The 14,676-nt window shown below is 43.9% G+C and overlaps 1 protein-coding gene across 10 annotated transcripts in view; it reads left to right on the top strand.

The window, feature by feature from the left end:
- The window catches only part of DISP1 (dispatched RND transporter family member 1), a 174,954-nt gene that overhangs the window by 116,173 nt on the left and 44,105 nt on the right, over positions 1–14,676 (top strand). For 7 of the 10 annotated variants that reach the window (XM_028111594.2, XM_028111590.2, XM_088017229.1 and 4 more), the window contains 2 exons: positions 4,538–4,714; positions 13,412–13,940. In XM_028111594.2, the coding sequence (XP_027967395.2) occupies positions 13,429–13,940 (512 nt within the window). In that variant the 5' untranslated portion in view covers positions 4,538–4,714; positions 13,412–13,428. Of the gene's footprint in view, positions 1–4,537; positions 4,731–13,411; positions 13,941–14,676 lie in introns of all 10 variants that reach the window. The other 3 variants (XM_028111593.2, XM_028111597.2, XM_088017233.1) reach the window with 3 other exon arrangements.

The raw sequence follows: 14,676 nt of genomic DNA, 5'->3' as shown, positions 1-14,676 counted from the left end.
CCTCAGATTTAAAGTAGTTTAACATAATAAAATAAAATTAATTAAATAAAGTAGTTTATGTTGGGGACGCTTGGGTGGCTCAGTTGTTGGGCATCTGCCTTCGGCTCAGGTCATGATCCCAGGGTCCTGGGATCGAGCCCTGCATCGGGCTCCCTGCTCAGCGGGAACCCTGCTTCTCCCTTTCCTCCCCACTTGTACTCTCTCATTGTCTCTCCTTCTCTCTCTCTCAAATAAATAAATAAAATCTTTAAAAAAAAAAGTAGTTTATGTTGTTTCATAAGAGTCTTCTTTAGCCTCTGTCTAAAGGAGAGGATTTTGAAAATATGTGCTTCTCTTGTTACTAGCTGGTAGAAAACTAGGTGTAGAACCCTAGGAATTACTTTACTTGTGTGAATTAAATATCGTAAAAAGATGGTAAAATATTAGCATCTTCCAACCTATAGGGATAGAAGTCTGGTGAAGATACCTACCTCAGAACTGAGGGTCCACAGCAAGCGTAAGTCATGGCAATGCCCATCTTAAATCTGCAGGCTGTGTGTGAGTCAATGACACGTTTCATGCATTGTAATTGGATTTACCATTCAGAGTGGAAGTCAGAATGCGTGGGCCACATTTACGTGTTTTCTTTTTTATTGACTACATTTGACATTTACCATTGTGTAAATTGAAGACGTAGGTGTGTTGATGTGGTACATTTATATATTGTAGCAATGAATGCTGTTGTAGTGATATTTAGCACTGCTATCCCATTACGTGGTTACCTTTTCTGTCCAGTGTCAGGGGTAGTGAAGTTTTATTGTCTTCGCAGGTTTGATGATGGTGGTTCAGTGTTGTGTGGATTCATTGCCCTGCGCGAGTTCTCTGGCTTGTTTACTCCCCATTGCAAATCTGTACCTTAAACAACATCCATTTTATCCCTACTGTGTTCACTTCTGCTTACAGTAGATAGATAATTTCTATGCCACTGGCAGGGAAATTCAGACTAGTTTAACTTGTGAAATATTTATGTGTCTGAGAGTAAAATGTAAATTTTAAAGCAATTAGGAGATAAAAACTTTGTCAAAACTGAGGTATTTCACTCAAATCATTGACATTTCATAAATGAGTTTCTTCAGTGGTAATGCAAGAAATTGAGAGCACACTTTACAATATGGTAAAATTTTCTCTAACAGGTAGTCTCATTGAAAGAAAAAGAATGAATATATCCTCTTCACCCACATGAAAGTTATTTTTGATCGTAGTATTTATAATTAAGAAAACTCTAGTTCCCTTTGAAGCCTCAGGAGTCACTAAACTATGTAAATAAACTCCAAACTAATGCATGTTTCACTTGTGGACAGTGGATTTACTGCTTTCCGTGGTTTTAATGTCTGCTGACACATTTCTGCTTCTTAAAATGCGAAAATAAATAATCTTTTTGTATTATGTCATTTATTTCTACACTTTATATCTCTGACTAGGCTAAATGCTTTCATTGCCAGTCTGGAACATGGGAGTACTTTATTACTGCATTTGTAACTTCTTGTGTTAGTGTTCACAAATAAGGCAGAGTATTTTCATGTGTCTTCCATGTTTCGTCTAGCTTCCATCTTAGATGTGAATTATAAGATTGTGATCAGGAACTGTTTGCACTGATTATGAAAAATGTTGACGTGTCTGAACCTACAAAGGTTGACCTACAAAGCAGCTTAGAAAACACATGTAAACCTTACTGCATCTGGAAAATACTATGTATCGTAGCACTGCTGCATCCCACATTTTACCTTGAGCCCATTGTCTTTAGTTTCTACTGAACTGGTCAGCCCTTGTTGGCAACTGTGGGGGAACCGTACGCCAGTGGGTTGCCCCTGCCAGTCTCGTGCCTTTTGCTGGCCTGGTGGGAGCGGTGTGCACTCCTTGCCCATAATCCAGAGCGCGGCCGGCAGCCTTGGCACACCGGCTCTGTGAACACTGCCTGTTCTTTAAAATGGCAAGTCCTGATCACACCCTAACACAGGAAATACACATGGGTGTTTAGGACTGGACAGATGAGGTGCTTAGCCTGTCAGCCTTTTTGGAAAAAGTACAAAACAAAGTAACTCAAGTAAAAGAGAAGCACAACGGGGAAGAGGGTAGCCTTTGTTGGCTCCGTCTGAATTTCTGTGCTTTATTGATTTAATCACCAGGAAGCAGGCTCATACCCTGCAGGTGCACATACGCAGATTCCAAGAGAAATGTTCTCAATGAACATAGCAGCTGCTCAGTAAATGCTTGCTGAAGAAGGACGTTCACCTATTTCACTGAAAAATATGAGTTGATTCCCTTTGTGGGCAAACAAGGATCCCGCATGGCCGGTCACTGTGATTTCAGTTCATCTGCTGCCTGCAGGAGAGCAAGTCGAGCTCACAAGCGTTTGTAGTGATAACGTCAGTAAAGACAAACAGCTTTATGAAAGTCTCACCCAGGTTCTCAGGAAGAGTGAACTTACTGATCCAAAGCAAGGAAGAAAAAAAGACTTTACGAATTTGATGTTTTCCTAAGCTTCAGGTAAATCTCAGAGTTCTTTAAGTAAAAGGGTGTGTTTAACTGTGTTTGATACAAGTACCTGGAGGTATTGCTCTGTAGAGTGAAGGATGCCCTTGAGACGCTGTTTGCTGGACTCTGGGTAAAGAGTCCATTTGGGGCGCCATTCTAGGGAAATTGGATTTGTTACTGCTCAGACTTCACAGAACAGCAGGGCGTGGAGCCTGCTATCAGACACGTTAGCATTTGTGGGGAAAGCTTAGATAATTCCAAGAGTGGTGTTAAAAAACAACAGTTACCATCTAAACCAAACAACCCGGAGTTCTTTATGGTGATTGATCTCAGTTTCTGTGTTGTGGAAGACATTTGAAAAATTCTCTCACATTCTTTTGCCTCATAATATGTGGGAGTAGAATTTTCTTGATTTGATTTATCTCGGTGGCGTGTTTTTCCTTTAAGCTAGCTGCTCAGTTTTAAGTTTCTGAGATGTGTGAAGTATTAACATTCCTGGTGTCCTCGAGCTTACTTGTGATCTGTTCAACACATCAGTTAAGCTCTGTAATATGATCCTGTTTCTGCCGGGCAAGAGCTACAGTGTCCCAGAGAGATCTCCGATTGCGAGGTTGCCTGTTGTGTGATTTTACTTGAGGCAGTAGTTTCAGATGAAATTCTATGGCCTAAACACAGACCTGTCACAGGGAGTGGGGGGTGGGGGGTGGGGGGGGTGGGAGGTGGGGGGGTGTTGCTGCTTATTGCCAGAGTGCCCTGTAATTCTTACCAGTGTCTGAAGGCTATCTGATCTAAGAATTGGAACGTTTAAGATGCTTAAAATGCAATATATTTTTCTTTTCTTTTTTCTTGGCACAAAACTTCAGGGAACATGCTCTTTTACTACGAGGGCTTGGGACTTCATTTTGAAGATTGACAAGGAGTTGGGTACCTAATTTATCTTGAAGGTTAAATAAACTCATTCGTCAAATGGGCTGTATCCTAAACTTCAGTCAAATGATACGTGGGTCTGAGGCCACGTGATGCCATGTTTCACCTTTTCTCAGTGCCGATGTGCGTGAATTCTGCGCCGTTGTCTCTCAGACTGTGGGGCAAAGGCGCTCTCCTTACTGCGCCCTCATCCCCACCCTTACAGCTTCAGAAATACTCTTCACTGTTAGAGAAAGACCATCTAAATGCTCTAAAGCACATCTCACTTGGAGTACCGGTTCCAAATGTGTTTGAGAGCGGCATTCTGCATTTTAAGCGATATTTTCTGCCTGTTGAGTATTTTGAGTGACCGTTGGTGCTCTTATGACTCGATCAGCATTAATTAATAAGATGTATAAATCAGTGATTCTCAGCCCTAGCCACACATTGGAATCATCTGAGGAGCTTTTAAAAAAATGCTACTGACCACAGTCCCTTCCAGTATGAATTCAGTCAGAACCTCTGGGGCCAAGGCCCTGGGTCTGTAATTTTTTTTTTTTTATATTACTAAAGTGATTTTAAAGTGCAGAAAGGGTTGAGAGCACTGTAATAGACTTGTAACTTTGTGAACATTTGTTGTATATATTACATTCCCTTCCAGACTCGTGGCCAAGTCTAGAGGCCAGTCGTGGCCGGCTCCTAGGTTAGATGAACCCTTATCGGAGGGCTTTCCAGAACTTTTGTCAAAGACCTTTGATTAATACTAATAATGATAGAAGACTCCTCTGGTTTTATTTTACATAGTCTTAGTTTTACTCGTGAGCTCATGTGAAATTGAAACCCAGAGATACAAGAAGCCTTTGTTTTTGAAGGGCATAGATGTGTGGAGACTGTATCGTGAGTGTGGGGAGATGTGGTGCATATCGTGCAAACTGATAATTTTTGTGGATGAACTTGGAAAAGGGATCTCTGAAAACTGTCCTCATCACCGCAATCCAGTGATAGTTCTTGTGAAATAAGAATTTCGGGAGACAAGTGTTCATGCTAAAAAGATGTTCTGGGCTATCATGTATCCCAGATGTAAAACAGAAGCTTTATTTTACATTCCTCTTCCCAGGTAGACCTGTTACCAAAGGCGCATTGGATGTAAAACACACAAGAAAACGGAGATTGGTGTTTCTGCAGCCCAGAAGGCCCTGGCGCCTGCCCGCGTGGGTCTCTGCTTGGACGACTGGACTCTTAGCTGGCTGTAGGACTGCTTCCCAAACAGCGTTTTCAGACTTGCTGTGACACTGTAAGATCTGCCTAAGGTTATTTAACCTTTATATTTTTGGGTTGTAAATCTGGGAGGGACAGTTTATCAGACCGTTTTTTTTCCATATCACGAAGCTGTTTGTAAATGGCATGAACAGTTGTAACGATGAAACATTTCACGTTTACAGTTTATTGATGTCTTTATCAGTATCGACTATGTATATTAAAAGAGGTTGATGTCAGATTTCATTTTCAAAGGTGGTGTTTGTTGTCATAAATCAGAACTACCTTCTCAATAATATAAATTTAATAGAACATAGTTACGTTTTCATTATAAGAGTGAACTGTGACTCTCAGATTTCCCGGACTCAGTTTGCTTCTTCCTGGTGTGGGGACAGCATAGTGTAGCACCCAGGGGGCTCTCGTGGAATGTGTGCTCAGGGGACGGGCTCTCCAGTGTGCACCACTGTCTCTCGGGGGAGAGAACTTCTGATTTATCGCCATCTCTGAGGAAGGGGAACAATAGCAACACTCCCTTATTTTTGTAGAGTTCTTTGTAACATTTGAAATCCTCATCGGTGATTAAGTGAAGATATTGCTAAGTGTTCTTCTTGAAGGAGAGCTTAGTGGTAGGAAGTTTGTGAACTTGTCTCAGAAGGGGAGAAGATTCTGTTTCCTCACGTATGACCGATCTTGTCAGTTCCTTAACAAACCTGCGTCTTTGATTAAAGATACAGATTTCGCTGTCAGGTCACAGTTACGTTTTGAAATTGTTCAAACGCTGCATGACTTGCTTTTCAGGTTTGCATAACATGCATGGATAGAAAACACTTCTTTTTTTTTTTTTTTCCTTCAGCTAAGACAGCAGAAGAGATGATTTATTGTACACATGTTGCATCCAGCCACAAATGAAAACAGAATTAGTCCCGAAAGTCACAGGTCCAGGGCAGGGGAAAACACTTCTTAATTCAGTGAAATATGTCTCTGACACTCTTGGATTCTGAATTGTACCTTCTGAAACTGTCTTGGGAAATCTTGAATTCAGAGGCGATTTTTCATGCAACCTTCAGACTGGGTTTTGTATCTTTAGCTTCCAGGGGTCCTATTGGAGCTCCTGGAGCTGGGCCCTGCCGTGGAGACATCTTGAGGTAGCTGGAGAGCCTCGTTGGTCTGGCCCGGGGCGGAATCCCAATCCTGTGATTTAGATCAGTTACACTTCAATACTTTGAACCCCCGGGTTCTCTGTAGTGAGTTTAGTAATATCTACAAAGAGGTATTGTAAGGAAAGCGCTTGACACAGAAGATAAAAAAAACCAGTTTTAATAGCCTTTAAGGGGAAAAACATCACTGAGACACGGCCTTCTACAGGCCCGCTTAGCAGCCCCGCCAGGGAAGAGCCTACAGGACAACTCTTTGTCCATGTGCAGCGGGAGAAGCTACTTACCCTCTGGCCACAGCACCAAGTATTAATAGTGATCAGAAACGAGGCCATCATTTGGGATGAGCATCAAGCCATTTTAGACGAACGATTTCATGTTAAAACAAATTTGATAAGTAATGGATACAGGTGACTGAATGCCTTTATACCTGGTGTGTCTTTATACATCCGTCCCCTAATATCTGCTACCACTTGAGGGAAAAGACTGTCTCACCCAGTTAACTGGGCACGGTGCTTTAATGCGCATTTGTGAATTGCACCCGAAAGATTAAAATCTGTACCTGTAGCGCTTTGTCAAGCTGTACTTAAACTCAGTTACCAACTAGAATCTCTCCCATTAAAATGTGTTACTTTTCTCTGCCTTCATCGGAACAGCAGACCTTTGTTTCTGTCACTCCTGTCCTTTCCCTGCTTGACTCGCTGCTTGAATTGTGCGCCTTTTGTCGTAACTGAGGCCTGATGCTCTGGCGAGTCTGTGGTTTGCCTTGTTGCATGAGGTGTGTTCCAGGGACCAGCAGTGTGGGCACGTTGCTGGAGGCTTGTTGCCCCGCTCCATGTGGACTGGATCTGAATCTGCATTGCAGCAACATCCCCAAGTGATGCTTGTGTTTGAGAAGCACTGGGTTAGTGTTTTGTGTTTTACTCAGTGAAACTGTGCTGTGGGGAGCATCACTCTTCTGAAAAAGGTGACTGGCTAGAGCACGGGACCGTGTTAGGGATCCTGTCTTGCCCTTTACTGTTAGGTTTGGTGATATGCATCTGACGAAGATGAGGGTTCTTCTAGAACACATGATTGAGCTTATGGAGAGTCCTTTAGTAGAAAGCCCTGAAACCCTGGGCCTTGGGCTTCCTGGCCTACCATTTGAGACTCTGGATCTTCAGTTCTCTTTAGCAAAACGGACTGGTGATGCCTGCCTCACCTGTTTTTTCTGAGGGGTGAATCAAGTGGGATCCTGCATGTGAAATGCTGGAGCTGTCGATGGGGGTGGGGGTGGCGCTCCTCCAGCTGGTGAGCCCCGCCTTATTAGAGGTCATGCTGGCTTTGCTTGAGGTCACTGTGGTGATTGGAACAGGTCTGTGTATTCTCCTCATCATGGCCTTTAGATTTTAACTTGACAGTTTTCTGATCGTGCTTCCAGGGTCCTGATTTTCAATTCCAGGCAGCTACAGTGAGGTTTGCATAACAATGCTTTAGAGATCTCTGTGCTCTGCTGGCCACCTAAATAGTTTGATTGCCCCCTTTGTGACCCTGTGTCCTGTAACTTATTTCATATACAGTATGTTGATGAATAAAATTTTCATAACTCAAACAGATCCTACTGTGGTTATACAATAATATATCCAATGAGATTCTGCTTTCATTTATTTTGTAAGAAAATATATATATTTAATGATTTTATTTATTTACTTGTCAGAGATAGATAGCACACAAGCAGGGGCAGAGGCAGAGAGAGAAGCAGACTTCCCACTGAGCAGGGAGCCCGACTTGGGACTCGATCCCAGGACCCTGGGATCATGACCCAAGCCGAAGGCAGACGCTTAACCGACTGAGCCACCCAGGCATCCCTACTTTCTGTCTTTCAAATATAATTTCCTTATATTATAAAAATATGTATTACTATATTATTATACTTAATTATACCAATTGTGTATGTTATGCTTAATTATATATTCTACAGCTAAATCTGTAAGTTTTCTGGGTCCCAAACCAGAGTAGGAGGTGATCGTGTGATCCCTGTAATCACATGAACTCCGATGACTTTTCTCTCTACGTTGAAACATGAGTGAAGGGTCTCTGCAGTGTCCACGGTGTCTGCCAGCTACCTGTGGAACTGGTGATGGTTCTCTTTCTTGGTTCATAGATAGTTCTGGTCCAATAGATCGTCATGTGTGTTTCCAGAAACCCGACATGGAAACCTGTCCTGAATACTCTGTATCATCTGTTCTTACTCCTTAGCTTCCTGTTCATTTCCTGCTTCATCCAGTTACTCAGTATATTGTGTGGGGTGTTATTGTAACAGCAGATATATTTCAGAAGATAAACAATGTAAAACACATCCACTGAATAGATGTTTAGTTATCCTTTAAGGTAAAATAACTTTGTTTCTGTTTTTACATTTTAATGATAATTACCTTTTGTGCAATGTTAGTCTCTGTGCTAGACACTTTATGTTGTTTTATTAATATTTTATTACTATAAAGAAGATACAATTATAGCAAAAGTTGTAAGTGCTACAGAAAATGAAATATGGAAGTCTTTGCCACCCTTCCAAAATTCCGAGTCCAGCTCTCCAGCAGGAAACAATGTTAGCATTTTGTATGTCTTTCTAGAAACTATCTGTGTATCCTAACCATATATATATGTATCTCTCTCCTTTTTCAGTGAAATGGATTCATACCGTATTAGGCTGTTCTGTAGCTAGGTTTTATTTACACTTAAAGATGTACTTTGGACTTCTTTCCATAGTAATATAGCCTGATCTAACTCATTCTGCAGAATGCCCAGTGTACAGATACGACAAAATTTAAGTCTGCTATTGGTGATATTTTAGATTGTTTCCAGTTTTCACTGGTACAGACAGTGGGGCAGTCTGTAACATCTTTATCTGTGCATTTATCTTTACACATTGTTCAAGTATATCCAAAAGATAAATTCCTAGTAGTACTGTGGTCAAAGGATTTGACCTTTGGGGGTATTTAAAATTCTCATTAGGAGCGCCATGTTGCTCTCTTAGATGGTTGTGCTAATTTGCATTTGAAGTTTAAGAAGAGCCAGGAGTAGAGACTGTAAGAGTGTAAATAATTTGACCCACATTCTCAAAGGTGGAAAGCAGTAGTCAGCTTTCAAACTCAGATCCACCCACACTGTTTCTTCTAAGCTACAGATGTCTCAGCCGCTGTTTTGGTTTTATTTTAAATAATTTTTTTATTTATTAGAGAGCAGGAACACGAGGCGGGGGCGAGGAGAGGGAGAAGCAGGCTCCCCGCGGAGCAGGGAGCCCGATGCGGGGCTGGATCCTAGGACCCTGGGATCGTGACCTGAGCCGAAGGCAGACGCTTAACTGACTGAGCCACCCAGGCGCCCCTCAGCTGCTGTTTTTTTAAAGCATGATATTGGCTTTAAAGCTAGGAAGCCTCTTTCTTATCTTTTTATACTCTTAACACTCAATCAGCCAGTTATGATAATTCTTCCATTATAAATACACAGCCCTTTATGGTTTTGTGTATTGATTTTATATCCTGCAACTTCATTGAATTCACTTATTCTCACAGTTTTGTGGTAGAGTCTTTAGGGTATTCTACATATGATATCATGCCATGTGCAAAGAGTGACAGTTTTCTTCCATTCTGACTTGGAGGCCTTTTCTTTCTTTTTCTTGCCTAATTGCTCCGGCTAGGACTTTTGATATTGTGTTGAATAAAAGTGGTGAAAGTAGACATCCTTCTTTTGTTCCTGATGGTAAAGGAGAAGCTTTCAGATTGTCACCGTTGAGGATGATGTTAGCTGAGGGTTTGTCATATGTGGTCTTTATTACGTTGAGATATGTTCTGTCTATACCCACTTTGTTGAGAGTACTTACCACAAATGGATGTTGAATTTTGTCAAAAGCTTTTTCTACAACTGTTGAGAGGACCGTATGATTCTTCTCCTTCATTCTATTAATGTGGTGTATTACACTGACTGACTTAGGAGTGTGGAACCACCCTTGTGTCCCTGGAATAAATCCCACTTGATCACAGTGTATAATCCTTTTAATATATTGTCGAACCCAGTTTGGTAATATTTTCTTGGGGATTTTTGCCTCTCTGTTCATCAGGGATATTGGCCCGTAGTTCTCTTCCTTGCAGTGTCCTTGTGTGGTTTTACTATCAGGGCAATGCTGGCCTCGCAAATGTACCTGGAAGCTTTCCTTCCTCTTCTAAGCCCTTAATGGTTTCCAGAACACTTTTACATTCTCATTGTGGTCCTATGAGATGGACATTGGGTATTATCCTGATTAATACGTGCGAAGAACTGAGGCTCAATGAAAAAAGAAATTAAATTTTAAAATGTAATCAGAAGATGGTCCTTGGCCAAAGGCCCTATGGCCCCCAAACTGCCGAAGCACTATATAAAAACACTAGTAGAAGAGGTAAAATAAGGGGTGTGGGATTAGTGGCTTTGAATATGTTGATATTGGTGCATTCTGTTCACAAACAACAGGAAAATGCACTCAGATTTCTGGCCGTGGGGCCCTGTCAAACTTCAGGCCAACAGTAGCTCAGGAACAGCTTTCTTTTGGCTGCCTCTGTGTGTGACGGGTGGGGAAATGGGTGACTTAACAGTTGGGTGCATTTGATCCAGAACTTTCTTTAAACTTCACTGCAGACATAATCACGTGGCATTACATCTGTCTTGATAGTTCCTTTTTATTATGTTGATTCTTCCTCTGTCTCATCTGTTTTCCCCTTAGCTCTCTCTGTCTTAGGCTCAGACCAGATTTTTTTCTAAAGAAATAAGATCTTTCTCTGTAAGGCTGTAGGCTCCATTTTGACTTCAGATCGGAAAGTTTGCTGTTTTCCTGGCCAAATACATCTACTGAACTTAATCCACAGACATTTCTTAGAATAATTTTTTTCTGTTTTTGCTTTTAATTATTTTTTGCTTATAATTCACAACTTTAGTCAATTTGATTGTTTCTATTTTATGATTAAAGAACCTGAATCATAAGAAGCTCATGTGACTTACTTCAAATATAAGCCAGAGTTCAAATGATTGTTTACTCTGCTAGTTCCTACTGCATTGAAAGACGTCTCCAATTTAAGAGACAGGTTATGTTCCAAAACTCCATTTGTAAGTCATGATTTGGCACTTGGACTGCATTTTACCAACGGTGGGGGGAAATGTTATAACCCGTGATTAGGCCCCTTGGCCGGCCTACAGAAGTCTGTTTAGCTCTTATGTAACCACCTAATGATGCATTTGCAGTAAAAGTAAGAGAATGATCGTGGGATTCTGGTTACGAAGAAAACTCTTTCCCCGGAGAAGCGTCCAGTCGAGAGATGGGGACACAGAGGGAACTGGAGAGTTTACAGGGACATCACGGTGCTGCGAAGGCTGCTAGAGGCTGGGACACTGTCTAAAGCCCAGGTTCTTGTTAAAACTTCGAGGATTACGTGGTTGTTAGACACTTGGCACCGGCATAACTTCCGGAACAGCTGTGATTAGCATCGACAGGACTGATGGACAACATAGATTATGTGAGATGATATTAACGAACCTGATGGTAAAAACCAACCAGCAAATCAGAGAAAACATCCCCCCTTTGGTCCTCCAGGTGGCAGGGTCAGCGGAGCTGCGGACCCCACGAGCTGGGGCAGCCGGGCTGAGTTCTGGAGAGAAGGCAAGGGTCCCAGGTCGGGGGGAGAGGAGCCCGTGATGTCTCTGTGTGGAGTGTTTTTCCACGAGTGTCTGGTTCTGGGAAGTGACCACATTTATGTCCTGTGGCTAGTGCTTCTTACACGTTCTAGGCTGTCTTGCACTTAAGCGTACAAACAAGCATCTTAAATTTCACTTGGCTTTGGAAAAAGTCTAGTGCCTCTTTAGATGCCCCCTGATTCATGTCTTAATTGTTCTCAGACATTTGCATGCAGCTTTTTTTGTTGTTGGCAAAAGGGTGGATACATTCTGGGTGAGAGGAAGCTGCTGTGACAGATCCTCCCTGAGGCGGCCCCTGCCCTCCCCCTGGGCCGGTGACAGCGGGCCTGCCACCAGCGCCCTGTGCCGGGTGCCTATCCCAGAGAGGGAACCTGCCTTTACTACATATTCAGGACCCCTCCCCGTTGTCCCTGCAAGGGAGGTTGGGACCTGTGACCACTTTCAGAAGTGATAAGACAGGAGGAGAGAAGTCACCATCCACCCGGTTTTATGTATATTCTGATGTTCATAGATTTCTTTCCACTAAAATAATTTACAAAGAAATTGTTTGAAGTCCATGTAATTCCGTCTCTTATGATGTTGAATTTGTACGTGTGTTTGAGTAGTCTTTTTCTGTCCAAAAGGTAAATACAATAACGATGCTGAATTTGTGCCCAGCGTCTTCTGGGCACCAGGATCAGACTGGAACTGCGCATCGCTGTGGTGCGCTCTGCTCAGAAATGCCCTTGCCATGGGGCAGGTGTTGGGTGAGAATGCACACGGGACCTTCCTGGTGGGGGCCCAGGTTTGCCAGATTGGATGACCATATGCTCAGACTGAGCCAAGGTGATTTCTTCTGGTGCCTGCATGACCGCAGGAGGTGGGGTGAGATTGCTCTGGAGGCTGTTCTGTCTGCTTGAGGAGTGCCCTGCCTGAAGGGCTAGTGAGCCGCATGGGCTCTTGCTTTTTTCTTGTTGACTTTAACGTGCGGGTTAAACAGACCGCCGGCAGTGGGTGACCCGTTGTTCTTACTGCAAATTCCCAGATTTTGTGCATGTGGTCAGAGGTGAGGTGGGTGAGCGGGGAGGGAGGAAGTTGTGTGTTTTAGCTTTTGTTTGTTGATGGGACAGAAACATGCTACTGGTAATTTGTTAATTTTCCTTTACATTGAAAGCCTGGACCTTCTGGTAAAAGGAAGAAAAAAACAAAAATCTCAAGCAAATCCTGCTCATATTATTTTCTCATGTGCAAGCAATGATACATAACATAGAAGACAAAGCAATAAGTTCTTGGCAACTTAACATGGCTTGTTCATTTTTTAAGCATTATAGTCATGAGTTGAGGAGGAAAAACTCTGGTGTCTGATATCTTGGTTGCAACAATTCTTGGCTTAGCTGATTACTTTTTATTTTCGTTTGTTTCTTCTTCTTCTAGGACCTGAGAGACTTAGGGGAAAAATCATATTTTCTTGAGATCTTTCTAAGACATAAGATGTTCTTAAGATTATTCAGATTATCTTAACCTTCAGAACTCACTGCCGTCATGGTGGCCTGTCATTTTGTCATTACTCCTGTGTCCTGACACCCCATGCCTGGCTGAGGAGTTGAAGGGCGATGTTGGTGCCCTCTCTCTCCCCATCCTCTCCTAAAATGCGCCAAGTCTTACCCCATACTTCACACCGAGGACAAGCACGGGGAGAGAAGGGTTAAAAGCAGAGGTGGGGAGGAACAGGCCGGTGCACAGAGCAGCTGTGGACCCGAGCGCCGCGGGCCGCCGGGCCCCTTATAGAGGCTGCTGCGTTCCCCCCACGCTCTTGACTCCTTCCGGTAGCTTTCCTGTCTTGTCTGCATCTCTGCCTGCCTGCCTGGCACTGGCTGGTTTTATATCATTTTCTCTCTTAGGGCCAAGAAATTGGAACATGGCTGTGAGCAACGGGAACAGTGATTTTGTGGTTCTGAGCAACGGCAGCAGCGCAACCAGTGCCCCCAAGCCTGGCGCCCTCACGGCCTGTGATGGGGACCTTGCCTCCCAGCAGCTCACACCCAGAGAGGCCCCAAAAACAAAAGTGAGTCTGAATGGATGCCTGCAGGTCAATGGCACCGTGAAGTCCTCCTTTCTGCCCGTGGACAGCCACCAAAGAGTACCCACGATGTTGTCCCCATGCTGCCACCTGTGCCCGTTCCATCAGCCCCTGGCCGGCCAGAGTAGTCACGCAGAGGGCTGCCCTGAGGCTGGCCCGGCCGTGCCTTCTGCTCTGGCCTCGTGCTGCACGCAGCCACGCTCCGAGTATTCTGCACCTCTGTGTCCCAGCCACTCGCCCGTCTACCAGACTGCGTGCTGCCTGCAGCCCTCGCCGTCCTTCTGCCTGCACCACACGTGGCCCGGCCGGTTCCCACACCAGCCCGTGCAGCAGCATGCGGCCGGCTTCAGGTGAGTGTGCACAGGTTCTGCTCGCCTTCGCATCCAACCAAGCCCACATGAGTGCCCCCGCTTGTGTTGATCTCCCCAAAAGGAGGAGGATACATGTGTCAGAGAAGGAAAACCAGAATGCGCATGAAATAATGTGTCCCTGTCTCATCCGTTGAGCTCTTCGTCAGACACTCGCGCACTTTCTGCCTGCCTACCAGTTGGTTCAGTGTCCCGGTGGCCTTGACTTACAAAGTTCCGTAAAACTTTCTGTCAGCAGTCGCTGTTACTACTTGTGGGGGATACATCTGTGACGAGGCTGCCTGAACAGGAGTCTTGATGGTCGTCAACCTTTATGACAATGAAGCAGTTGCTTCCTCATGCTTCCGAGCGGCCGCGTCCACCAGCTCTGTTCATGTGGTTTGGGTGACCATCAGTATGTGGAGACCAGACCTTTCCTCAAGGGGGGAGCCTGTCGATCTGTAGCGTAGATCTTTGAACACTATGTTTTGTGAAACGTTTTTGGGTCTGTGTCATGGCCGGCTCCCGCCCCGTCCCAGCTTTCTGCTCTGTGCCTCTTCTGCGGTCTCCTCCGCACGCACTGCAGGTGAGTGACGTCGGCGTATTTTATGAAATACTGAGTGCTTTGGAGAGACCAAGTGTTAGTTCACGTTCGTAGGTGATGAGCTTTCGGTGAGCTGGGAGAGCACTCTCCTTTTCTGATTAGGCTCGAGTGTACACACAGGGAGATGCGCCAGTC

Source organism: Eumetopias jubatus, unplaced genomic scaffold, assembly GCF_037043125.1.
Source record: "Eumetopias jubatus isolate StellerSeaLion01/CBP00866 unplaced genomic scaffold, mEumJub1_p1.0 scaffold_12, whole genome shotgun sequence".
Classification (NCBI taxonomy): Eukaryota; Metazoa; Chordata; class Mammalia; order Carnivora; family Otariidae; genus Eumetopias; species Eumetopias jubatus.
Note: the sequence above shows the minus strand (reverse complement) of the source record. Positions and strands in the feature narration are given on the sequence as shown.